This window comes from Carassius auratus, unplaced genomic scaffold (genome assembly GCF_003368295.1).
Source record: "Carassius auratus strain Wakin unplaced genomic scaffold, ASM336829v1 scaf_tig00215416, whole genome shotgun sequence".
Lineage (NCBI taxonomy): Eukaryota > Metazoa > Chordata > Actinopteri > Cypriniformes > Cyprinidae > Carassius > Carassius auratus.
The window spans coordinates 753,165-779,456 of NW_020528079.1; the positions used below are offsets into that span (position 1 = coordinate 753,165).

At 36.7% G+C, this 26,292-nt stretch overlaps 3 protein-coding genes, 1 long non-coding RNA gene and 1 pseudogene across 5 annotated transcripts; 1 reads left to right on the forward strand and 4 right to left on the reverse strand.

Moving 5' to 3' along the window:
• Positions 1–1,873: 1,873 nt before the first annotated feature.
• On the reverse strand, positions 1,874–9,343 carry LOC113094668 (selenide, water dikinase 1-like; annotated as a pseudogene).
• Positions 9,344–10,429: 1,086 nt separating this feature from the next.
• On the reverse strand, positions 10,430–13,245 carry LOC113094670 (translocon-associated protein subunit delta-like). The gene is made up of 6 exons (XM_026260257.1): positions 13,088–13,245; positions 12,712–12,830; positions 12,545–12,619; positions 12,359–12,448; positions 11,087–11,152; positions 10,430–10,890 (listed from the first exon to the last, which is right to left on the reverse strand). The coding sequence occupies exons 1-6, from the start codon at positions 13,137–13,139 to the stop codon at positions 10,786–10,788; spliced, it is 507 nt and encodes a 168-aa protein (XP_026116042.1). The 5' UTR covers positions 13,140–13,245; the 3' UTR covers positions 10,430–10,785.
• A 1,424-nt stretch (positions 13,246–14,669) lies between these two features.
• LOC113094667 (NF-kappa-B essential modulator-like) lies at positions 14,670–22,815 on the reverse strand. Of its 2 annotated transcripts, XM_026260253.1 has the most exons (15): positions 22,554–22,815; positions 21,217–21,404; positions 20,871–21,133; positions 20,713–20,784; positions 20,331–20,510; positions 19,414–19,475; positions 19,188–19,235; positions 18,461–18,563; positions 18,227–18,342; positions 17,992–18,144; positions 17,792–17,882; positions 16,844–16,987; positions 16,576–16,712; positions 15,432–15,505; positions 14,670–15,296 (listed from the first exon to the last, which is right to left on the reverse strand). In XM_026260253.1, the coding sequence occupies exons 2-15, from the start codon at positions 21,398–21,400 to the stop codon at positions 15,133–15,135; spliced, it is 1,791 nt and encodes a 596-aa protein (XP_026116038.1). In that variant the 5' UTR covers positions 21,401–21,404; positions 22,554–22,815; the 3' UTR covers positions 14,670–15,132. The 2 variants fall into 2 exon arrangements, with proteins under 2 accessions (XP_026116038.1, XP_026116039.1); XM_026260254.1 differs by lacking the exon at positions 19,188–19,235 and having other exon boundaries at positions 22,554–22,813.
• Positions 15,194–18,447, forward strand: LOC113094671 (uncharacterized). The gene is made up of 4 exons (XR_003288142.1): positions 15,194–15,329; positions 15,423–15,551; positions 18,102–18,160; positions 18,268–18,447. It is a non-coding gene; the product is annotated as an uncharacterized LOC113094671 (long non-coding RNA).
• A 609-nt stretch (positions 22,816–23,424) lies between the features above and the next one.
• LOC113094669 (caveolin-2) lies at positions 23,425–26,176 on the reverse strand. Its single transcript, XM_026260256.1, has 4 exons — positions 25,601–26,176; positions 24,486–24,676; positions 24,182–24,369; positions 23,425–24,100 (listed from the first exon to the last, which is right to left on the reverse strand). The coding sequence occupies exons 2-4, from the start codon at positions 24,669–24,671 to the stop codon at positions 23,950–23,952; spliced, it is 525 nt and encodes a 174-aa protein (XP_026116041.1). The 5' UTR covers positions 24,672–24,676; positions 25,601–26,176; the 3' UTR covers positions 23,425–23,949.
• Between the last annotated feature and the right edge of the window lie 116 nt (positions 26,177–26,292).

Sequence of the window (26,292 nt, forward strand, 5' to 3'; positions counted from 1 at the left end):
ATTCTCGTGATTAACAAACCATTAACTATGATTTTGCCTCAATAAACTCCCAATTTGCTGCTTATTGTTAGTAAGGTAGTTGTTAAGTTTAGGTTTGGGGTAGGATTGGGAATGTAGAATATAGTCATGCAGAATAAGTGCTTTATAAGTACTAATAAACAACCTATATGTTAATAATAGACATGCTAATAAGCAACTAGGTAACAGTGAGAATTGGCCACTAAAACAAAGTGTAACCCATTATTTGTTATGATTTATATAAAGTTGAAAGTGTGAAATATAAAAAATCTTCTGTACCATAAATTTCTTTACTGTCACTTTTGATCATTTGAATGCATCCTTACTGAATACAGTTCATTACTTCAGTTAATATACAGCAGCCTGCTATCTCACTTTCCCTTCTCAACAAGACAAAAAGGTGATCTTTTTCGAGTGTTAGACCACTCAGTCTTCATGTCTAGAAACTGAAAACGGCTGCAAAGTGTATTTTTGGAGATTGGCTGAAAAAAATGCAATTACATCAGAGGCAGTTGTTGCGTTCCATCTACGCAGACCCTTTGGGGCTCATGCTCTCCACACAGAACTCACAAACCATCATGTGTTATCCAACTTTACTCAAACTCATACGACATATTGTTACTACTCGTGCAACAGATTGCCAGATCACACACTTAAATCTCTATATCTATCTATGGCTGAGTACACATTTTGATTCATTTGAAAAGTTGTTGTAAAGTAAACTTTGCTAACATAAAGAATCTTTTTTTACCAGTCCTAATCAACACAGAAACATGTTATAAACAGGGATGAAAACGACCTTTATGTGCTATTTAATGCACAAACAGACAAGACTCTGCTGTACAGAGAGCTTTAGTACACAGAGTAACACTGGTCCTCCAAGGATTCTGCTGAACAGGTTTAGACTGGGCATGGTGTCAGGGTCCGTGAACAGAAAATGAGGGGAATCACAAACTCTTAAAATATTTCCTCGCTGAGATCATACTCTGCACCGAAAAGGACATTATGAAAAAGAAAAGGGGGGTTGCAGAATGTGAGAGGGAAAAACTAAATATGCACACAGTGAGCAATTATGAATCTTTCTCTTCCTCTGCTGTCATAAACAAACCAGATGATAGCGGGAGAAGATCTGGTAAACAAAATATTTTAGGTCAATTAAAATGACAGATGATGATTTATAATGGTCTAATTGCAGATCCAAGCAAGGAGAGTAGAAAAGGAGAACAAAAAAGGACAAAGCCTAAAGGTGAAAACAAGGACGGCGTAGATGGAAGAATTCCACCTGCACAAATTCCTACATATTATCATATTGCACTGTTACACATACTTGAGCATTGGAATAGTCTTATTATTCTGAGGGAGACTTTTTACTTCTTTTTATGGATGAATACATAAAGCTGTCTAGATATTTGGAGACATCGAGATCTAGAAGGTTTTCTGAGCTGGAGTGCACGAGGTGACAAACACAAATGTATTCTCCAGTACTAAACTTTTCTCTGGGTGAACCTACACAAAATGTGATTTAATATGCACGTTAACTTAAAGAAAAGTAAAAAAATCTTCCTTCATATTATCTCAGATTTTACACAAATTCATAAATGCGTCAGCCTTCATCTGTTCATTGGCAGAAGATGAAAAAAAAAAATCTGTTTCTGATCATCATGCACATTTATGACCAGTATGTTCTTTTTTTTTTTCTTTGCTCAAAAAACAACTGCTTTACACTCAAAAATGCATTGTTTATCAAATACTCAATTTAGCTGTCATTTATTTGTTTTATTTTTTTAAGTAATCTGAAACAGCATGATGCGGAGTCAAGCCAATGCATAAAGAGAACAAAGCAAAGAATCTGTTGGCCACTTCCATCTTTTAATCTTGCACTCTGCTGACACATGGTGGTGAACCATATGCAACACATCTAGACTCTCAAAGACCATGAATCAACTTTCAAGACAGCTTCAAAGATGAACAGAGTCCGTTTAGAGAAATTACAAGTTTATTGAGTCGCAATGATTAATGGATGAAAACTGCAATGACAAAACCAGTGGCAAGTGAATGAGCATGGCAGGTCAGCCTATCCCTTCCTAACTAACATCAACCTCACCCGTCCCATGAGCTGGGGTTAAAGAGAGAGGTGTCATAAACAGGACTGTGGACACTGCTGTTCTGTCCCAGCCATTCAATTGGCACAACAGGCATTCTGGGCTCAGCCGCTGGACCAGAGAAAGCTGCTCAACCCTTTCTCAGATACAAGAGGGAGAACCAGACTACCTTATCTTCTGCTCAAAGTCAACAGACTGAATGAGAGCGAAGAAAAAGAGTTTACGATGCACATCATCCATATGACTCAACACAAACATTCAGAATTAACTTCTGCTCCTAAAACCATGACACGTGTTGTCCATATTCTAATGAATAAAGAACCAGTCTAAGCTAATCTAACCAGCAGAAGGAAACCGAACCACAAGAGAGAACATTAACCTCATTTGACCAGGCACATGTCAATGTTACAACGATGTCCTACTAAGACAAGTGAAAGATTCAGACTTATGTGGACCACACAAGATCAACAACACATGAAAAACACTTGAAATTTGGAAGATTGCATTTAAATCCTTGAGACAAAATAAATATTGATTGTACAATTAAATATCTTGATTAAACCAACAATTGAGATCCAGGCCCCAGGATGCATTGCTGTGACACAGAAGTCAGATGGCTTAAAAGAAAACACTTTGATTGTCGTTTTAGGATCACTGCTGTTCAAAGTGTTTGACGGATCAGGAACTCATTGGAATGTTTTCTTAGTAAGCCTGGCTTTATTTTACTGAGGTCTCAAAGCCTCCACCTCATAAAGCAGAAAGAATTGAGCTCCGGATATAGTTTAAGTTCATTTATGAAAAAAAAAAAAGTCCCAAAAACTTTTTTTGGTCAAACGTTTTCTAAAGAAAGGGATCCCCAATAATATTAATTTTATTTCTTTATTTACTCAACCTCATGTTATTTTAAACCTGTATGTTGTTATTTTTTCAGAGGAACATGAAATGAGAATTTGGAGAACTTCATATAACCCTAATTACCCACTTTCCCCGTGTTTGCTGACAGAAAAACATGACTTTGTCACTCAGCATTTTTTTTTATATTCTAGCACAAATATCTATACATTCAATATTTCCTTAAGAAGCATTAAGAAATGATCTTTGTTGTTGTTGTTGTTTCTGGAAAAAAAGGGTGATTTCTAACTTAAAACAAGACACTTGATTTCCCCTTGAATTAAGAATGACCAACTCATTTCAATAAATATTTTTTTAGATACAAGATGTCATTTTGCTTCTCAGGTAAATGTTTCTTGATTGAAGAAAATGTAGATGTGTGCACTTAAATTTTTTTTTTTTTAAAGTGGAGTAGACAAACCACTTTTTTTTCTGTGTCTGGCCTCAAAAAGTCCACTTGTGTGTCATTTCTTGATAGACACTCTCGCTATGATCGGTTGTTCAGGAAACTAGCCTGTGTTCCACGAAAATGTAAAAAAATTTAGCAGCATACAGGTTTTTAGCAACATGAGGGGAAATAACTAGGATGTTTCATGTTTAGGTGTTCTATTCTTTTAAAGAACATTGAAAAACAGCTCAATCAAAAAAGGGAAACAAAGTGGAGGTGTGTGTTTGAAAGAATGAGATGGAGAATGAGAGATGAAAATGTTGGCTTGTTGTCCATTCCATCTCCCACCAGGTAAATTAAAACATTTTTGGTCTGTTGCTCTCAACCCTTTGGTTGAACAGGGGGAGGAAATGGACAGCAGAAGTTACCACACATACTCTGTCCTTCACACGACACCATGTCTGTCATGACCACACACATTCAAATCTATCAAGCCCTCTGAGGACATAGTAAGGGACAGGGCTGATCACTGAGAGACCCTCCGTGGAGCTGTTATGTCAGCTGCACCTCAGGAGGACTGGCATTATTGTTGCTCCCCTCCGATGCGCTGAGCACAGAGCCACGGTACGGGACCTCGATGATCCGAGGTTTGTCAATGATGCGGGCGCAGCGATTGCCCTTCTCCACAATGCCAATGATCCAAGCCTGTTGCCCATCGCCTGCCCCTCCGTCCTGCCCCATTGCTCCCGACAAACCCACACGACTGGACTTCATCTCGGCACAAAACCGGGCAGCCTGCTCCCGCGGTAAGCAGATCAACAGACCACCTGAGAGAGAGGCAGGAAACAGATTTGTATCTACCCAAGAGCTCTACTGACAGTAATGTCCATTTTTAGGAATGTTTATAAATTATTAATTGATTATTCATTCATATTAATACTGCAAAACCTGTGGAAAATTGTTAATATTATGTGTATTTATTTTTATTCAAATTTAACCAAACAAATCTAAGTAGTGATATTGTTAGGCCACTGTATTTGAATATAATTAGGCTGTGCAAGGTACGTTTTTGTTTTCTTTTAATTTATGATTAATTTATTAATATTAATAATACCATGAAAATAAAGATACAAATCTTTCTCTATTTAAACTTCATTTTAAACATTTCTTTTTTGCCATAAAGATTGTCAGTTGGGATGATGCAGGGAGACCAAAGGAGGAGCAGTGCTTTTTGTTAAAATATCTGAAGTTAAAGCTATTTTTATTTATGAAGAAATTATCCAAAACTGATTATGTTAAGGCGTTTTAGTGTAATTTCAAAGTTACAACAATGACTGGTTCATTTTAAAACAATTGTATCCGTGCACTGAGCTGTGACTCTCACCTGATGTTTCAGAAGAGGTGCCCTGCAAAAGCCCAAACAGGTTACCACCAGCTTTGCTGATTGCAGCCATTTTGGAGATAATAGGAAGGTTGTGAATGACAAAGGCAACGTCATTTTTCTGCTGCTGGGCGAGATTCCGTGCATGACCTATGATCCCGAACCCTGTGACATCCGTGGCAGCATGTGCATTGAATTTGTGCATTAAGGCAGCAGCTGGAGAAAGAGAGAGAGTGAGAGAGAGAGAGAATAACATCTGCAAACAATATAAAAAAAAAAAATCACTTAAACTGCTTTATTTACCCTAAACTCAACAGCTCAAAAGTCTGCATTTTTTGTTTTTAAAAACTGTCATGCTCATCAAGGCTGAAGCAGTAATATTATGAATTATTCCAATGTAAAATTATCCTACTGAACCCAAAGTTTTGAACAGTGGTGAATATACCTAAAAGGGTCTTGTAGAAATCTTTTTCCTCACTATTTGTGGGTGTAGTGAATATTGGTGCCACAGTTCAAATGAATCCGCACTAAGTTGCTTATACAATGACATACCAGTGCGATTGAGGGTGGCCATATTGAGCATGGCCTCTTGATAAGCTTGCTCCACCTCCTCCCTGGATATCACCAACTTTATCTTGTTCCATTTCTCAGGCTAAAGAAATTTAGTAGAAACGTAAAAGAGATACAGAAAGAAATGAGATGAGGTTACAGAGATGTGACACAAACATATTAAGTTGTTATCTCCTTGTAATGTCAACACAAAAAGGGGGAAGAACCACAAAAGCAATCATTCCAAAGATGTCCGTCATATTTGAGGCTGGTACAGAGAGGCACTCACTATATCCAGCCACTGATGGGCATTCACTGCTACTTGAGTTCCCAGAGGTTTAGTCAGAACTAACACATCTCCAGGTACAGCACTATCAGGCCTGCATGGAAACAAACATGTGTGACCATTTACAGAATTAAAAATGTGAAGTGTAACACAGCGTTTATACACAATTATAATTTCAGTAAATATCTATCAAGTGAAAAACTGGATCATTCAGAACCAAATGTACAGACAGACACACAGTCCTTTGATTCATGAGAGAGTAGACAGACACTCACATGATGAAATCATTGGGCTGGCACACCACAGAGGCCACACCCCCAACGATGATCCAGGGATTGATGACTGTTTGTCCCCCGGTTACCGAAGTCCCAGCCTCCTCTGCTGCATCACGGAAGCCCTTCATCATCAGAGGCATCACCTGATCTCTCTCCTGAGAGAACAACAGTAAAAGAGTACAAAGAAAATGAACCATTTCACAATCAGCATCTTGAATTTGCAAAAACCTTTATATGGTAAATATCCAAATTAAACGTTAAAATTATTTTAAAAACTATACGACTGAGAAAAATGAAAGCAGAGAGATCCCAGCTCACCTTCTCGTTCATCTTCTGACTGACGCTGAGAAGCATGAGCATGTTGTCACACTCAGTGATGCCCATGGCGTACAGATCACTCAGAACATTTGCACAGGCAATTCGTCCCTATAAACAAAAGGCAGTGAGTCCCACTTATTTGGAAGTTCTATGCTAGCATTTCCCAAATACTGATAGGGAGCACTCACCATCATGTAAGGATCCTCCACTAAAGGATAGAAGAAATCTGTGGTTTGGACCAGGGAAAGACTACCATGCCTCAGAGGGATCACACACGAATCCATCCCAATACCTTAAACCAAGAAAGAACAGAGACCCTCTGTAATTTCATGCACAGTGTGCATGCATTTTTAAAGAAGCTTTGAATAACCTCATAATACATGTTCTTAAATCTTCAGTTGGCAATGGTAAGAAGCATTTTAGTTAGATTACTTATGATCCATTTTGCAGGGCAAAGCATTCACTTTTAGCCTGGGTCCATAGTTCACATCTCTTTAAAATGATTGCATTATACTTCCTAGTAGTTCTTAATTAACAGGATAAGCCAAAGGTTAAACAAAATGTTTAGTAACACAAATGTTACGCAATTTTTGAGATCGAGTGTTATAGTATAGAGTATAACGATTCTGTGTTATACATAATTAGACGGCAACATGTAGCATGCTGAATAAAGTCTATAATAATAATAATAGTAAATTAATATAGTCATTATATAGTCAGGTTAATCAGGGTATAAAGGACTAGTACAATAAAACAACACTGTTTCTATTTTGGCAACTTTACGGCAAAAAATTACAAAATAAACAAGGCTTTCTTTGCAAAACCAGCTGGTTAACTATCAACTACCTGCTGTCTATATACACAGATAACATGAATGCATTCGTTATTTCAGTTTGGTCTTTGGCAATGATAGGAAGTCAGACTCATTTCCGTGACTCGGTTCTTTTTAAAAGGTTTTTTTCCTTGAATCTGTTCACAAAACAGATTCAATTATTATTATATCACAATACAGTTCTGGACTCATAGCCAAAAGTTTTGGCTGTGACAAATTTTGTGATTTGCAAAGTTTTATCTTTATAAAAGTTTTTTTTTTTCACGTTTGCCATGGATCCAAAATTTCAATGTAATGATCTTCGAGACACTTCTTTATCTCTCTTGCTTTGGACATGGTGCTCATGCTGGAAAATGCATGGATCATCACCAAATTGCTCACGGATCATTGGAAGAAGTCGATCTTGCAGGACGTTTTGATACCATTCTTTATTCATGGCAGTGTTTTGGGCCAGAACTATGAGAGTGCCCACTCTCTTGGTTTAATAGCAACTCCACACATGGATGTCTCAGGATCCTTCACTGTTGGCACGTCACAGGACTCATGGCAGCGTTTACTTTTTCTTCTTGGAGAGAAGGGCTTCTTTTGCTGCCCTTCCTGACACCAGGCTGATATCCAAAAGTCTTGGCCTCACTGTGTGTGCAGATGCTCTCACACCAACCTGCTTTCATTCCTGAGCAAGCTCTGCACTGGTGACATGATTCTGTAGCTGACTCGTCAGGTGGAGATGGTCCTTATGCTTGCTGGACACTCTGGGACGTCCTGAAGACTTCTTCACTGCAATCAAACCTCTCTATGTAAGTCGTGGCCTAGTGGTTAAAGAGTTTGACTCCTAACCCTAGGTTTGTGGGTTCGAGTCTCGGGCCGGCAATACCATGACTGAGGTGCCCTTAAACAAGACACCGAACCCCCAACTGCTCCCTGGGCCCCGCAGCATAAATGTCTGTTCATGGTGTGTGTGTGTGTGTGCGCGCGCACTTTGTATGGGTTAAATGCAGAGCACCATTTCTGAGTATGGGTCACCATACTTGGCTGTATGTCATGTCACTGTCACTCTCCTTGAAGTTGTTGATGATCTGGTAAATGGTTATTTAAGGTCCAACATTCTTTTTAGCAATTTTCTTCCATGTGAGGCAATTTTGATGCAAAGCGATGATGGCTGCATGTCTTTCTTTGGAGTTAACTATTGCCAACAAGAACACGATGATTGGAAGCACTGCTTCCCTCCTTTTATCAGTCTGCTCTAACAATCTATATAGTTTGATAGTGATTTCACCTGATTAGTACCAGAGACTTTGTTAGTACTCATTCACACTTTCACATGTACTGCTGATATGATTGGTCAATTAATGGTAGCTGGTCATCTGGGGTTTTTTTTGTTTATTTTTTGACCAGTTAAGCTGTTAGAAATTATTTAAAACGTATCTGATCACTATAGAAACAATGTTATAGAAAAACACAACAGCTTAAGCAGCAAACTTTGTAAAACACAAAATGGCACTGCCAAAACTTTTGGCCATGACTGTTGAGCATAAGTATTCAACATTTTACTGCTTAATAATGTTGTTGTTGTTTGTCGTAATTAATTTATTAAATTTACTTTTTTTCTTTAATTCTATCATATAATTAAGGCCAAAATATATCCCCATTATTTTTTATTCATACAATTGTGATTTTAGCTATTTAGGTCATTAGATTTCGCCCTATTTGTCAAATGCACCAACTATCAGTAAAAGCAAACTCGCAGTTCAATTGCTGATTTTTGAAACGGTTCAACAGATTGAAAAATGGAAAAGATCGGGCTCAACAGAACGATATTTGACAGTGATGGTGTGACAGGTCACTTTACCTAGTCGAGGACCCTGAGCAAGTGAAACAAGTTGCCCGAATTCAGCGGCCTCGTCTCCAACACCCGTCCCCGAACCGCCGTCCTCTCCGGGTGGACGGTCCGGCTCTAGTCCCTGCAGGAGTTTGAGCAGAGTCTCCTGCGGGACTTTACACCCTCATCCTTTCATGTCAGAGAAGGCCGTGAGTCGGAAGCCGCGGTCTAGGCCGTGCTCCTCCGGGTTCAGCGCCTGGTATCCGGCCGGGTAAAAGGCTCCATACCCTCCCGCTCCGCCAGAGTCCACTGACGGTGACTCAGAAACTGACATGGCTATAGTGAACCTGTTTTATCCCTCAGTCAGGTAGTGAAAGACGAAGAGATGGAACAGAAGTGTGTGTCGGTTCACGGGATAAATGGCTGACATAGACAGAGAGCGTGGTTTACCTTCAGGACCCGCTTGCTCATAGAAACTAGTGTGTACGCGGCGCGCTTGCGGACTAAACCATCTCACCTTGCAGGGGGGGAGTTGAGAGTCACCTAAGGATACAACTGAAGACAATTCATCGCTGACAGACAAATTACTGACAAGCTACACTAACAACGGCACAGAAAGTGTAGGAAAATTAATCTTGCACAAAAATGAACCAACTCGAGGATTTTTGAATTTGACTGGTCACACTGAAACCCTCTCAGAAATACACATCGTATTGTGAGCTCCGCCTATTGATTGTTTTCACGTGACGTCACACACATAGGAACGCCCACCTGGAGGGCAAACGTAACGAAGCGCTACTCCACTGACCGCCAGGTGTTTTTAAGCAGTTTGAATTAAGTAGTAATTTAGTAAAACACAGATATTAAAATGTGAAATTTAGTAAACATTACTGATCATGTTATTTTGTACAGGCAAGCATATAAACCCAGAATATAAACAATGTGGAGAGTTTCATGTTAAATGGTTTCCTTTAGAAAACCATTATAAACACTGAACCATTAAGAGGATTGAACTCATCTTCCTACCTCCTCTACCTGCCTATGTTATCTATGGATCATTAATATAGTGATTACCTAATTCTTCTATTTAAATATTACTGTTTTAAATATATCGCGGCACTTTAAGTGTTTTTACAATGTTTGTCACACTGCTTAACAATTGAAATATTCCAGCGGTTGATTAATATGGATTGCAAATGGCTAAAACTTGCATTTTGGTCACAAAAACCGTTTCACAAACCTTGGTTTATTATTTTGAAAGGTTATCTAAATATTTGCGGCTGTGAAACAGATGGGAAATTGACCAGCTGGTTCTGCAGTCCTATGGATATTTTGCCCTCCAGGTCTTCGAGCCGGTCACGAGACTGAAAACTATCAGTTGTGTTTCTGTAATAAAGATGACATTCGCATATATACTCGAAGCAAATTATGTCCACGTTACATTTGCTTCCTAAAAAATATAGAAATTACTGCAAATAATGACATGTGTGTGATATCTGATGTCAGAATGTTAATGGGGTAGGTTGGTAAATTAAACAATCATATATACATATAAAAAAACAAAAACAAGTCAGGAAAAGTTGTTTATTCCCATAGTCAATGAATTTCATCGATATTTGGGACCTTTCACAATACAGAACTGGACAATGATGATAAGTCACAGATAATCACCTCAGTCTTTGTCTTTCTAAGGTTTTATATTAACAGCACAAGTGAAAACTTATTTCTTAAATTTGAGTTTGTAAAAAAAAAAAAAAAATTACATAACACCAACTTTGGCTGTTATAATTAATGTCCGGTATTGATATTTTCAATCAAGCTCTACAACAAACCAGTCTCATGTTTGCATGAGCTGCAATCTGCATATGAAATGTCAGAATACAGAATGACAAAAGAGCAGTATGAACAGTGTGGTGGAAAAAGATCTCAAGCCTGGATTGCACTTTTAGTGCTGTAAGCCAGGTAGTAGACCAAAATGCCAATCACAGCTGCCAAGACCTCTGTGGACACCCAGGGACCACTCCATGCACCCTGCAATTCATAAATACACGGATAAATAAACATACAGAGACAAATGATCCAAAATCATAGAAAGGAATCAAGTATTAGCAACACAATCCCATGTGGAGGTATATTTTTGTTAAGATCGGTTTATAGGTTTTTCTTAGCCCTAGTCATTACAAAAACAAGGTGATAGTTGACAATGAAGATTCGTATGCATATTTACCCTGTGATCCACATTGACCGAGAACAAAGGCTTGATGGCATCAACATCTTCATTGTTTCTCTGAGCCTGAAAGCATTAACATTTTCATCAGCACGGTTGAATATACAGTTCTCTTCAACAGTGACGGAGCCAGAAGGGTGTTCAGGGTCACACTGGCCACTCCGGGCGCCATCCCAAAATTTAATACACAACTCTTTCATTTTCTTTGTCTAATCGTACTGAAAGAAGCATTTATTTTAGCCCTGAACAGAGCGTACCTAGCTTCTGCTAACTCTCACGCCACGCATTCATTTCTTATGTAGTGAAAAACATCACAGAGCAAAGAGGACACTGACAGACAAGACTGAGCAGGTCACTTTTGATAATAAAGGGGAAAAGTCTAAGCATTTAAATTTGGTGACATAACCTCAAAAACTCCATTCAGTGTCCATAAACTAGAAAACGATGTTCTATAGAGAGGGGAATTTTGCAACAACAACAAAAAAACACCTTTTAGTCTTAGAATTACTATTATAATTGATAAAAACGCATATCCTGTACAAGACATTTCTATAAAAATGGTCTTGTATGAACTTGCATACAAATCAATTATTACATTTAACCTTAACAATAAGGTTCCCTATATAGTTTAATTTAGAAAAGAATAACATGTACTTAATCGCAAGCTTGTTATTTATTCCTGAATAATTCTCACTCCAGGCTGAACTCAAAACTTGACAGCCCTGTTAAAAGTAAGATGAAGTTTTAGGATTCCTGAACATTTATAAAATTCTGTGTAAGTTAATGTTAGATATTTTGCTTCAACTGCTGGTTAATCAGATGATTGAAATCAGTTAGACTAACATTTGAAGTTATGGTATGAATGTATAGCTAATATGTGGTTATGTGAAGTTATCGTAGGATTTATTCATGATTTCGTTTATGCCAGGTTGTAGCTATACATGTTCTATGGACACCTAGAATAAGCCTCGGCCACCCCATGTATAAAACTCTAGCTCTGCCATTGCTCATCTAATATTTTAAAAAGATAATTAACCTAGAAATGAAAGCTGTCATTATTTACTCATCCACAAGTTACCGAAAAAAAACAATATTTTTAAGAATACTGGTAACCAAACTATATTGGTGCTTATTGGACATCCTTCACACAAGAGATTATATTTTATGCTCTACAGAAGTCATATAGGTTTGGAATGACATGTGGGTGCACAAATGATGACAAAACTTTAATCTATGGAGGAATTATCCCAATCATTCCTTAATTTGACCAACCTTTCTTAGAGTACTGTAAGACTCCTCGTCAAAGAATTTGACTTGATATGTGCCTGAGCTGGCCTGCTTATGAGGAACACTCCAGGAGACCTGGAAAAACATAAACGAAGCAGTTGCTTAATGTTACATGAGGCTTTCTTGCATGTATGGCTTTGTTAGAAGAGCTTAAATCCTCTGTAACTGTACCTGGTATTTGCCAACATCTTGGCCTCTGGTCACAGGAAACTGCTTGCCATGGACGTCAGCATACAGAGCAACACTCTACAAACAAAACACAAGTCTGGTCAGCATACATTTCTGTACCTAACCAACGTGAATATATGAGACGGGTTTAGAACCGTTCCTCCACTCACCTGAGCTCCGTTTGAGCAGACCAGACTTAGCTCGACGATGAAGACGGTCTCGGAGGAGATGAGCGCGTCTGTCGTCGTGTATGAAGACGGAGAAATGACTGGCTCTGTGCAAGTCTCAGCTGAGGAGAGAAAACACCGCTCACACTACAATCCGTGCGAATAACATTTACACGTCACAGCTGAATTTGGTTCGCTTTAGTAAATAAAGTGATCTATAAAGGTTTGTAATAGATAACTGTGATAAAACAAAACCAGTTTCACGTTAGCTTCAGACCTCTCGATGTTAGCCTGACGATCGGCGGAAAGATCGAAAGCCATGAATGAATGGTGCTGTATATCGAACTCTAATTAAAAAGAGAATGGCCAATTACGTTACCTGCACAAAGGCTCAGACAAAGAGCCAAAATAGCTGTTATAACTCGCATCATGTTGATCCCTGGGCAGTCGACTTAACCTGAACTCACTCAAACCTGAGGAAAAAGACAGACACGTCACCTCAGCGGAAACATGACGTGTATGAGCGCGAGAGCGGCCTCTGGTGGAAGCCGCCGGAACTGATCTCCAAAATAGGGCGTGGCTTCCTCCCACAGACAGACGGGCACATGACATGCATGCGCAATTCCCCTCTCCTCCCCAGTTCAAGTGGATATAACCATAGACATCATATAGGATGTCTATGGATATAACTCATAGGATATAACTGCAGACCGGAGATCTCCAAAATGGGGCGTGAACTCCATAATTGGGCAGAACCTCCAAAATGGGGCGGGGTCTCCTTTCGCAAAGACTTCAGCCAATTGTTACTGTTTCAATTGTTACTTTAATTTATAAAACTTTATAAATCAAACATTGTTTTTAGTTCATGTAAAATAAAATATGCTACATAAATAAATGTTCTCCATGAGAGCAGAGCCCAGAGCCCAAAACTAGTGGCCAGTGGTGTTTGAACCCAATACTGAACCTCTGTGGGGCGAAGTTTGCACTAAAGTGGATTGGGGGAAAAATTGTGCACGCTATTAATATAATTGATGTTAATATAACTATTACATCTAAATAATCACACTTAACATACTGAAAAAATGCATACAAATATTATTTAGGCTACTATATAAAAAAAATCATATTAAACCAAATAAAAAGTGTTGGAAAGTGAGGGGACCACTAGTCCATTAGTCTATAAAATATCTGAAAAGTTGAGGAGACACTTCAAAAGAAGCTGTAATCTCAAGGAAGAATTTAGAAATTTTAAAATGCATTTTAATTGCTAACGATTGCCACATCTGCGTAATGATTTTCCACATACCATTATTAATACTTTTACAACTGGACAAGGTATTTGTTTTATTAAATGTTAGTATTATGCATTGTTGCATCATTGCAATGTAATAAATATTTGTTATTTACATATACAAAAATATTTCAAATTCAACACACACACACACATAAAAACTCAAACATTTGTGACATTTTCTGCTTGTCCAAATTATCAAAAACAAAATAAATTTCACTTGGTTTGCTATTTGTAACTACTTCAGTGACAGAAAATATTAGTATGCAATTAAATAGTTTTTCATTTGCTCAATTAATCAGTGAATCATAATTCAGCTGGAATTTTTAATTAACAGTTCTAGTAATATTGTAATAAAATAAAAATGTTATTCTATAATATTTGGTATAAATAAGAAAAATGCATGTTTAGAGATTTGCTAAAGATTCCAGTTAATGGTTTTAAGTTATTTAAAAAACAAATTATTGTGTACAGTAAAATATCCAAAACTGACCAAAACCAATGAAAACAAAATATAAATAATAAAATAACAACTATTATTTCTATAAAATCTTGACAAGTGCCTTATTCAGCTACTCCTGCAACTCTCGCTTCTCATAAATGTACATGAATTTGAAAATACAGTCATATGCAGCACACACAGTGTGCTGTCCAAAAGAAAAAAAAAGTATTCATATTCATACTTTTATTTCATTACATTTTCCATAACAATAGTCTGTACAAAGTTTTTTTTTTCTCTCATATTCATTTTGGCTGATAATACACAATATTAATACAGATGTACATCCAGAGAAACAAATACCACAGGAATAAAGGAAACATTGTCACCGTCAGATGTGTGCAGACATAAAGCAGACACAAACATTCACTCGTGCAGTACATTACACTACGCTGTCACAGAAAGGCAGTACACATGAGCTTTTTTGTAAAGAGATACACACACTAGTGTACAGAAACATGGTGGCTGCTCTATAATCACATCATAAAAACATCTGCTATCAGTCTACTTCAAGTCAATCTGCAGCAGGGTTAAATGTTCAAAGTCCTTAGATACATCTTGTGTTCTTGATTTTCTCTTCTGGTATTTAGTTTTTTTAGTTTGTTGTGTCAAGAGAACACCTGAACATCTCCTCTCACTGGATACAGTCCATGACGTGAATCTGCAGAGTGTCCATGTCTGGTGCCTTGTACATACATTTGGGACAGCGGTAATCAGGCAGCTCGTCTTGATCATCATCTCTTCTGCGTGCAGATGGAAGTTGTGCTGGGTTGAACATGGCTGCTCCTGCGAAAGGTGCTTCAAAAGCAGAAATTTCCAAAACATGTTAAGGTGAAGATTAATATAATGGACTATAAGACAGAATTCTTGTATTCGCCATGTAATCAGTGAAACTAACAACAATTATATTTTTTAAAAATGAAGGTGTTTTACCAGTTGGAGGAGGCGGGTGTGGACGAGGCCTGTAATCCTCCAAGTGTCTCTGTTGCATCTCCTCAATGCGAGCTCTGTGAGGAAACCACATTCCCACATGTAACACTTGGACATCTGGAGGTTTGATCAATTTGCATTATCATCTAATTATTTCAATTAAAATTTTCAGTTGACATTTCTAATGTGAACATGATAAAAAATTAGATACTTTTTGGATTAAATAAAAATAAAATAAAAATAAAATTCCATTATTGTAAATGCTCAGCAAAAAAATAAATAAGTTTAAGATTTGTATTCAGATTAGTGTTGTCAAAATTAACACGTTAAAGTATGCAAAACATTTTTTCAGTTTAATGCAAAAAATATTAAAATGCAATTAATGCATGGGTGGAGCTATGGTTGGCCACCCAACTCACAACTGCTGCTTCAGTCTCTTTTTCCTTGACAAGAATTGAATTTATTGAGACATTTCATGTTATTTCAAGATTAATCTTTGTTAAATCTACTAAGTGATTCAGTAAAGAGCACTATTTTGTTATTTGATTAACATTAATGAAAGAAAGCAGCAGGTAAATTAGGCTCCTGTCACTTTAAGACCAAATGCAAGGATAGATATAATGTTACACATCTGATTTCCTTCTCAACTGTGTACGGTCACCTACGTCATAACCAACTGTGTTTACAAGGATACTCACCAAGATCATTTTGTGTCTGTTCAAGCACAAGAAGGCACGAAAGAGAATTTGGTGCTTGAATTTTAAATTGTGTTCTCTTTTGCACCCTCTTGCACTTGAATGGTTTAAAATCATTGGAATGTTTGATTTTGCCAAGACTTAATAACGTGCAAATGATAAACATTTTCTCAGTGATAGTTAAACTTTGCAATGAATCCACGAGTCACATACTGAACATACAGATCATGGAACGACTGTGATCCATTACACCCCTATTAGTTAATCCTTAAAACACAAGAATAATTTATTAAGTAACATTAAATGATAGGACAGGTCATCGAAATGTAAAAATAAAGGAAATTAGCAACTGAACATCCAATATGATGGATACCAATAAATTAAAAATAAAACACTATAATAACATTCAATGACATAAATGATATAGTAGTCACTCTCATCTCTTTTCGTACCGTGAAGTTCCTTCTTGCTTGAGTCTGTCTAGCTCAACTAATGCCTTACTTAGCTCCTCATGCAACTCTTCCTTCTTTTGATTGAGTTTCTCTCTGGCTTCCCTCTCAGCCAGGAAGTCCATCTTATAGATCTCTGCCTGCAAAAATAAAATGTGTGATTGTGTTTGTGTTATTATATATGCAGCAAGTATGTAAAACAAGTATTTATAGCAGGCTTTGAATGCAGAGTAATGCATCTGTAACATGAGTGTGGAGGTCTTATTTTTACCTGAGCGTTCAGCACTGGTATAGTCTCTAATGTAGCTCTCAGCTGCTCGGTTTCCTCCTTGAGTTTATCAATGAGATCCTGTTTCAAGGCCAGAGCTTTTTCAGCCTCTGCTAATCTGTTAGCTAGCGTGTCCGCCTCTCCACCCTGAAATGGAAATTACCACTTGTACACTTTTCTAACAAACAAACACATTTTTAGTGCGAACCATGCACTGACCTATTTTCAAAAGTGCTTACCACATCCCTCAAACAGTCAGTTTCTAGTTTTTTAGCATTTAAATTAAGACTAATGACTAATAAGGGTGTCCACCATAAAGGAAAGGAAAAAAATCTTTAAATCCAGTTAAAAAAAAAATATTTATTACAAATATTATGGATTATTAAGAAATATTTAAGCACATTGACTTTCACAAACAATCCCAAGTGTCCGCATGTGTTCTATTGACATAAATGTACTATTTTATGTATTTTTTAACAGTATTTTGGTTGCTAAATATCAGTCTTATTGTTAACTACAACTAAAACTATTACAATTCGCTTTCGATAACTGTAGAAGTATATGTATACATTTTGATGAAAAACTAAAAAAAAAAAAAAAAAAACTCTTAACTGAAATAAAAATAAATCACAACAAGAAAAAACACTGATAGCACATAACAAAATTTAAAAAAATTACTATATTTTTAGTAAACAGATAATACAAAAATAAAACCTCACCATATGACTTTGCTTTAGCATTACTTTATCAAATATTAATTAACAACTGGGTATATTTTATTTTTGCTTGAAAAACTATAAAAGATTTTTATGAGTCTTATTTTTCTTTAACATGTTATTTGGACAGTTGTGTGATTATCATTGACTCGCACATGGAAATGCTGAAAATTCTTTATTAATAACCAAAAATAAATAAATAGATAAAAAAAAACTACAAACAGCAGATACCTACCCTCAGATTGGCTTGCTTTTCACTTTTAAGCTTTTTATCGTAATCCTGAAAAAGACATGTGTACGCATGCTGGAGTTGGGCCAGCTTCCTCCTAGGTGAGGAAGAGAAACAGGAATTGTGGGTTACTGATACAACCATAACAGTGAGGGAAAAAAAGGAAGCTGCGTTTGTTACAAGGCTCTCCAACCAGCTAAACTCACCTCTCCTCCACTATGACTAGCCTCTCGTTCTTCAGTGCTGTTTCTAGGTTCTGTGTCTGCAGTAAAAGATTGTCCACTGTCACACTTTGCTGCTTCTTCTGTTGCTCCAGCTCTCTCTCTAAAATCTGCAGGCGTTCGGTCTTCTTGCCCAACCTGAGGGATCAAACAGGTTTGTACACACAGCTGCTGACTCTCAAACACAAACACATGCACAAGAACTAAGAGATTTACTCACTTATCCTCTAAAATTCTTCTCTCTGCTTCACTTTTCTCCAGCCAGTTTTGTCGTTCATTCAACTCTCCGAGTAGGGACGTGACCTGAGCTCTCAGAGCTTCACTATCCTTTGTCAGCTACAAACACAAAGATGGTGATTACTCATCCAAAGCTACTGCGAATACTGCCACAGCTCAGCATAGAGAGAGAAGGGGCATTCACCTACTGAATCACAGGTTGCATCTGTTTATGTACCTGAATAAAGTCCTTCTCTTTCTGTTTGAGTAGAGCCTCGGTTCTGTCTCTCTGCACAGAGTTCTTCTGAAGGCAGTCCAGCTTCTCCTGGAGCTCCCTGTACCTACGTCACAGCAAAGACACAAACTGGATTAACCGTCTATCTCACTGCAGTTCAACACCAAATGCACAACCAGTTTGCACACCAATGGATTCCTTATTATAAGCATTTTCTACATTTCAGTAAGTTCATCAAAATTAAAAATGTAAAAGAAATAAATGGAAGTGTGGGGAATATGAAATTACCAAAACAAATCAAACTCTCTTATATTTTAACTCCAATTAAAAAAAAATAGATATATATGCCAATAAATAAATAACAAAATAAATACATATAGCATTATAAATTCTTTATTTCTAAAATATATGAATAAGAAATAATTGTACACTACTGTTCAAAAGTTTGGAATTTCAAAAAAAAAAAAAAAAAAAAAATGTTTTCAAAGAGGTCTCTTATGGTCAACAAAAAACACAGTTAAAACAGTAAAAACTATAGTTTTAAAAATCATTGATGTCTCTACGGTCACTTTTAAACAATTTAATGGGTCCTTGATGAATAAAAGTATTGATTTCTTTATTTAAACTTCTGAACAGTAGTCTCATTTCAATCACAGACACCGTGTTCAGGGAACACCAACTGGGGGATGGACACTGGAGCACACGCACAGTGAGATAGAGTTCCCCTCACCTGCCTTGTGTAGCCTGAAGCTGCTCAGTTAGTTTAGCCAAGTGAGAGCTAAGCAGACACATGGATCGAGACAGAAGACAGAAAAGAGAGATTCCAAACCATTCACATTAAAAGAGAGGAAGCCGAAGCACACAAGAGATTTTTTACAATAGAAACCAAGCATGCAGAGTTGATCTGAACAGCCTGCAGGGAGAAAGAGCAGTGTAAACTGAACATCTGAGACTACCTTTCTGCAGGAACGGTGAGAGCACATGTCTGCTGAACTGACTCTTCAGTAACACCTACATTCTAACAAAGAAAAAAAAGAAGCAATTAACATAATAAATAAAGTTAATTACCTCCTAAACTCATCCAAAGTAATAAAATATAAACAGGATTAGCTATTTACATTTTTGTAATAAAATAGTAACAATAGTGTCCTGTGGTGGGATGTGCTACAGACACATTCAAAAGTTTGAGGTTAGTAAGATTTTTTTTTTTTCGGCCGAGATGCATTAAATTGATCAAAAGTGACATTAATAACATTTATAATGTTATAAAAGATTACCATTTCACATAAATGCTGTTGATTTGACATTTCTATTTAAACAATCTTAAAAAAAAAAATTATCAAAGTTTCCAGAAAAAGCATCACAAATGTTGATAACATTAAGAAATGTTTCTTGAGCAGCAAATCAGCACATCAGAATGATTTCTGAAGGATCATGTGACACTGAAGACTGGTTAAATGGCTGCTGAAAAGTCAACTTTGCCATAACCATCATAGATTACATTATAACATATATTCACGTTATTTTAAATATTACTGTTTTACAGTATTTTTGACTAAATAAATAAAGCCTTGGTGAAAATAAGACATCTTTCAAAACAAATAAATCATACCAACCCCAAATGCTTGAACACTACTGTATATAATTTAGAACTGATCCAAATAATAATAATTATTATACATGCAGTTATTATGATCTTGTTATTGTTGAGAAACTATTACACTGTAGTATTAACTCCAAAAAAGCCTAAAGAGGAAATTAATAAATAAAATAATACAAATTATTCAAGTGAAAGTTGAATGTTGAATGTTATCTGTAGACCCATGAGATGCATCTAATTGTATCAATAAACAAATGGAAATAAATGCTCTACCTGAGTGAGTTTGGAGCGTAACTGCTCCACAGTGGTGAGGAGATTTTCTCTCTCTTTCTCATTCTCGGTCCTCTCCTTCTCCAGCTCCTCATTCCTCCTCCTCAGTGCCCTCATCCCTTCCTCCAGCTTCTCTTTGTGGCTTTTCAGCAATTTCAGAAATTCATTAGAGCCCTCAGCAGGCTAAAGAGCAAAGAGATTTGTAAAGATGACCTTATGTTTAGCTACATTTGGAGTGTATTATAATACAGTAAAAACGAGGCGTATAAAACACACCACACACAAAAGAAGTCAAAGAAGATTAGATTAGCACTTAATGCTGATAAAGCTCTGTTGTTCAGACAAACTCATTGTTACATTTCAGATATAGAGTGGGGTAAATTACCAAACTTTGAGGCATTGTGTGTCTGTCAGCATCTCCTTCAGCTCGGTCTGTCAGTATAGCTTCATTTAATACCTGTGGAATGAAACAAGGGATGTTAATTTTTATTCAATGATCTTACAACTTCCTGCAAGTTGCAAATGCTCCACAACAGAGCCTACTTCTGGTGAGTCCATGAGGACCGTCTTCTCTGCATTGGTGCACTTCAGCTCTTGGTCCTGGCTTTGATTTCCAGTCATTTGACTAATGCTGTGGTTGAGCTGTCCCAACAAGCTCTGGTTTTCCTGTGCCAGTCGCTGCACTAAAGTTCTGGCTTCACGAAATCTACAGCTCAGGAACTCGCGCTCCTCTCTCGACTTCCTCTGCCACCCCTCCATCTCTTCACATCTCTCTTTGAGGGCATCATTGCTTCGCTTCAGCGCCTCTGTGGAACGTTTAGAGTTGTTTATGCAGTTTTATGTTATCAACAGTCAATGTGTCTGGCATAGACCATCTCTTAAGTCTCACCTCGTAGCTGATGATTATCTGCTATGAGTCGATTAACCACTTCATTTCCCGCTAATTCAGGAGGGACCCTCATAGACCCCTGTGAATTGGCCAACAGTGACCCTTGACCCTCTGCACCTACAGTCTCCTCTCCAGTCAGCTCCCACTGCAGTGTGCAGCCACCTGACGGCTGCGGTTGGACCATGATCCTGAGAGAGAAGAGACCAGTCAATAATAAACTTCTGGAGCTCTGAAACGCCATTCATTTTACAGTTGTTTGTGATTGTTGGATAAGGATATTGAATCTGTTTGTAGCGACTGCTAATGAGCATTTATCAAGTGCATTTACAGTATTTATTCATCTTTGTCAGTTAATAAAAATACAACTATTTAATATTAGTTCATGTTATCTCAGGTTTATTAAATTATATTAAGAGATACAAGTTTTGATTTTAATAATGTATTAGTAAAAGTTTAAAAATACACATAATTAATTTATTATTATTATTATTGTGATTTACATCTGTGCCATTACATTTATGCAAAATTATTCTGCATTCAAATGATCACCAAGTTATTTTCGTCTCCGTTCAGCTCACTTGAGAGTGAATGACTATAAATGTATTATTATACAGCCCTGGTTCATTTAAATAATATCCACAAGTACAACTTTTGATTTTAAATATTTTTAATAAGTGCTGGATTTAACTAAGAAGAATACATTCTTAAGTATGAAGTATTTTTCAGTTTTACTTGAAGATTTAGTTGATGATTAGTTAACAACTTAATTTCCCCAAAAGGTCATTATTATTATTTAACAAAATTATTAATTTCTAAGGCTTTTCAGTTATGGATTATACTGTATTATTGATAATGTTATTCTAAACCCTCACAATAAGTTTAAAATTGCAATAGATGATGAAAAAAAAAAAGATTTCTGCTCTTAACAACCCTACAGTTCATATGAAATAATAACTCCAATCATTTTTAAGTTGACAAGAGTTTCTACAGAGTTTCATGATCCTTTCCCATTAAAACCCTGTTTACTGTTTCTCAGTTTGGAGTTGCTTCTAAAGCAAACACACACTTAAAAAACGGTAAAGTCTTATATTGAGCTGATAATTAGCTCTTATTGACAAGTTTATTTTAAACAACTTCTCACACCTTCTGAAAAGCAAGATCCAATGTTTTGTTTACAGGTTCCTGACAGACGTCTTCAGCTAACAACACGACTAGCATCAGCGCATTTAAAACACTAGAACATTCAAAACCACAAATTGACACGAGTCAAATTCATTAGACATACATCAGTTCTGTGATAAACATATCGGAGGATGTAATAGGTAAGTAATTACTACCTTTTTAATCCGTTCACGGTGTTTAACCCACTGCGCTAACACAGATCCACTGTGGTAGGTCGGTCTTCCGCCGAGGAAACACGGCCCGGTTTATACTCAACCACAGACGCTGAGCTCGGCAAACATCTTCAGCCTCACCGAGCTCAACAGTTAAAACTGAGTTTAATAAAGTAAATGAGCTAAAAACGTCCAGAAAAGCTCGAACGAGAGCAGAATGTCGAGGAACTCCCCCGCGACACTTCCGCGCCTCATCACTCTGTGTGCGCTGTTTCCGGGGAGAGGAATCATGGGAAGACACGTACAGTAAAAACTCAGAAGAAACTTCTTCAGCAGGATTGTTGGTGGTACGAAATAAGTCTTTAAACCCTTTTAATGTCTAAGGTCATTTCTGACATGATTTTGATCAAGAATACGCAAGAAATCTCGCTCCCACTCGCTCCAATTTTTTTTCAGTACAAGAATGGCTATTTATGTTTTGACGCAATAAAAAATTATTAATAATTATTATTATTAGATCTCTAGATGAGATTATTAGTTTTACTTTACCTATAAAGATACTTGTTTTCTGTTAAACAAACACTTTCTTAAAAGATCCACTAAAAAGGCTATTGGTAGTTCTGATATTAGAAGAATTATAACTGATTAAGTGTAAAGGTGTTAATGTTGATTAAAAAAATTATCAAACTGATACCCTTTCAGCATTGGGATTTCATCATGCTATGGGTATTTTTTTAAAGGAATGGAATGGTTGCAATGGATGGGAATATTGACTGTTCCATTACAAAGATTTATTTGTTAAAAATGCAATTAAATATGTTCTCTTATTAAAATACAGAGATAGATACTATTATTATTATTATATTTAAAATAAAAGCTGTTCTTTTTAACTTTCTATTAATCAAATAATCCTGAAAAGAAAACTTCATTGAGAAGCACAACTGTTTTCAACATTGATTATACTTAATAAATGTTTCTTGAGCAGCAAATCAGCATATTAGAATGGAGACAGTAGTAAATAAGACATGCACAAACATGCAGGCTACATGGTTTTACTCAAATACATGTATGACACAGCATTAAAGCAGACATTCATTATATCAAACATCTGGAAAAAGAAAAATCAGCAGATTCTGTGTAAAAAGGTTATATTGTAATTTCGTAGACAAACCTATGCAGAATTTGTTACATTAAGATGAATTAAAAATACATATAAAAGGTTATTAAATAAAAATCTATTTAATAACATGTAATCCTCTCCTTTGAATGTCTCATGGTTATTTAAACATAGCATCAAATAACAACAACAACAACAAAATCCATTCAGGTATTCCAAGCATTCATGTTTTGTTTTGTTATTTAATTTGACAAGCTTCCTCAAATTCCTTCCTGTGTTTCATCACTCTTTGGAGAACACCACATATACGCCACTGCAACAGCGAGCCACAGATGTGCAGAACGGAGCGATGAAGATATTAACCGCACTCATCCACAGTGACCTCACACAGGGCAGGCAGCTATGACACACCTGGATACAGGGCATCACACACCTATGGCAAGACACAGTGATGTTACTTTTGACTGAAACCTTTCTTTTTTTCTTTATGTAACATATTTCATAAACAGCTTACCAGATGTGCATACAGGCCAGGAGGGCAAAGAGACAGCCACAGAGGCAGGAGAGGGGAACCGCACACAGCGCTGTGAGGCAGCGGTAACCCCACAGCCTCGTGGACTCGAACCCAATGCCGCTGTACACCCACACGCGGTCGTAGCTGTGTGTGGACACGGGCTCCGCCAAAACATCACTGAACTCTATCTGATGTCACAGTGAACAGGAAGTTAGTGCCATTTTATTGCTGGTCATGTTTATTTCACTTATAACCCCTCATAAACGTATCCATCCTTGGGATAAGAAGTGAGTGCTGTGTTCACCTTCAAGTGTTTGTTGATGCCACAGGGATCTCTGATCTCACCCCAAGTGAGGGACGGGGTGGAGGAGAACTGTGGAGGAGGAGGCGGAGACGGGTGCATCTCCTTCACATCATCATCTTTATCTTCATCTTCATCATCATCATCATCATCAATATTACACTCCACCAAATACTCGTCTGACATCATATTGACTGCAAAGCAGATCACACGGTTTGTGTGTGTGTGTGCAGTGTCTAATTCACATCTCCAAATCAGTGCAGAACCAAACAGGACAGTTTTTAGTCTTTTCTATATCTGTGGGTTAAATGGTTTAGTTAACAGTAGACAAACTACAGCAGTGGTTCTCAAACATTTTGATTGCAAGGCCCCAATTGTCAAATAAGATATTTGAAGACCTCCCAAGATATTACTGATACTTCTGGTATAATGACAAAGCTGCACATTTTCAAACTTTTCAGAAGAATGAAATTCACTTGGGGTAGCAATGAATAAAATTAAATAATTACATTTTTTATTTAATAACGGAGTATTCTTCATGATTTACACTTTTTATTAATTTACATGACTTTTCTAGTTTGTAAATGCAGTGCGTTTTAATTACTTTTCACAAATATAAATTTTTAGCAATACAATAATATATGACATGAGAGGGCTTAATATAATTTCATAACAAAAACATTTAATGACCTAGAGGGTCCTGGTCCCCTGGTTGAGAACCACTGAACTAACGTGACAAACTACAAGTAACATGTGACAAATACAACTCAGTTCAGATGAGACACATCCTGGCAACTCTTGCTCACTATTTTGACTCATATGCCATACTGTAATACAACTGAGAAGTGAAGAGATGAACTCATCACTACTGGATGGATGTAAATGTCAACATCTGATATTTAATACATTTTTGATTTTAAAAAATAAATAAATCACAACAATTTTTAGTAATTAAAACAATACAGAGAAAGAAATGAAAGACATTGGGTTTCTTTTTTATAGAAAATAATTACGATGGTTATTATTATTACCAAATATTTATAAATAGTGTTTATTATTCAATTTAGGAATACACATGAATGCAAAATATTTGCCAATTACTAATATTTAATACTTACCTATTTAATAGTCCTGGTCCAAAAATAAACTGTAATTCTGGTTTAGGTCAAAAAAGTAACAATCGTAACTATCTGATCTATCTGAGAGACACTGCCAATCTCCAATCTCTTCGTCCACATCTAACAGATGAATATGTGGCCTGTATCAAACTATAACTGTGCAGCAGCAGGCATGGAGGTGCGACCTCACCCGTTCTGCCTGTTTTTTTTTTGCCATAGTCTGGTGTGGAAGTGTCTGTACCCAGTGAAGAATTAGAGGGTGAGTGTAGAGTTATTTTGGGGAGAGGAGTGGAGAGGGCACCACTGATCAGGTTACTGGACAGACACACACAGCCTGTTTCCTCAAATATCATCTCATATTTAAAACAATTAATAATTTATACTTTTTTAGGAAACATGCAGTGGGCTTCAAAAATATTCAGACACTTAAAAATGTATGTATTGTTACTGTATTCTTATTAATACTCTATATGCTTCTACATTAAACTGTAATACTACATGTCTGACAGAAAAGTTATGGAATGAACCAACCAAAATCTGACATTTCAGAAATCAGTTTGAACAAAATTCACCTAATCAATTAGTCAACTAAACATAAACTAAATTAAAATAAATATATTTAAATAAAAACTGAAAATACTTATAGTTTAATCTAATTCAAAATAGTAATGAATACAATATTACTATGTGAA

What these genes read in the sequence shown, in the direction of transcription:
- LOC113094670 (XM_026260257.1), bottom strand. Translation starts at nt 13,139, where the DNA reads ATGATGCGAGTTATAACAGCTATTTTGGCTCTTTGTCTGAGCCTTTGT. An exon ending in AAGATGTTGGCAAATACCAG is followed by an intron (nt 12,449 to 12,544) that starts GTACAGTTACAG and finishes ATGTTTTTCCAG; the next exon opens with GTCTCCTGGAGTGTTCCTCA. An exon ending in CTTACAGTACTCTAAGAAAG is followed by an intron (nt 11,153 to 12,358) that starts GTTGGTCAAATT and finishes TAATGCTTTCAG; the next exon opens with GCTCAGAGAAACAATGAAGA.
- LOC113094669 (XM_026260256.1), bottom strand. Translation starts at nt 24,671, where the DNA reads ATGATGTCAGACGAGTATTTGGTGGAGTGTAATATTGATGATGATGAT. An exon ending in GCATCAACAAACACTTGAAG is followed by an intron (nt 24,370 to 24,485) that starts GTGAACACAGCA and finishes CTGTGACATCAG; the next exon opens with ATAGAGTTCAGTGATGTTTT. An exon ending in CTGGCCTGTATGCACATCTG is followed by an intron (nt 24,101 to 24,181) that starts GTAAGCTGTTTA and finishes GTCTTGCCATAG; the next exon opens with GTGTGTGATGCCCTGTATCC.
- LOC113094667 (XM_026260253.1), bottom strand. Translation starts at nt 21,400, where the DNA reads ATGGTCCAACCGCAGCCGTCAGGTGGCTGCACACTGCAGTGGGAGCTG. An exon ending in AGATAATCATCAGCTACGAG is followed by an intron (nt 21,134 to 21,216) that starts GTGAGACTTAAG and finishes AACGTTCCACAG; the next exon opens with AGGCGCTGAAGCGAAGCAAT. An exon ending in AAGAGAAGGACTTTATTCAG is followed by an intron (nt 18,343 to 18,460) that starts GTACATAAACAG and finishes TTGTGTTTGTAG; the next exon opens with CTGACAAAGGATAGTGAAGC.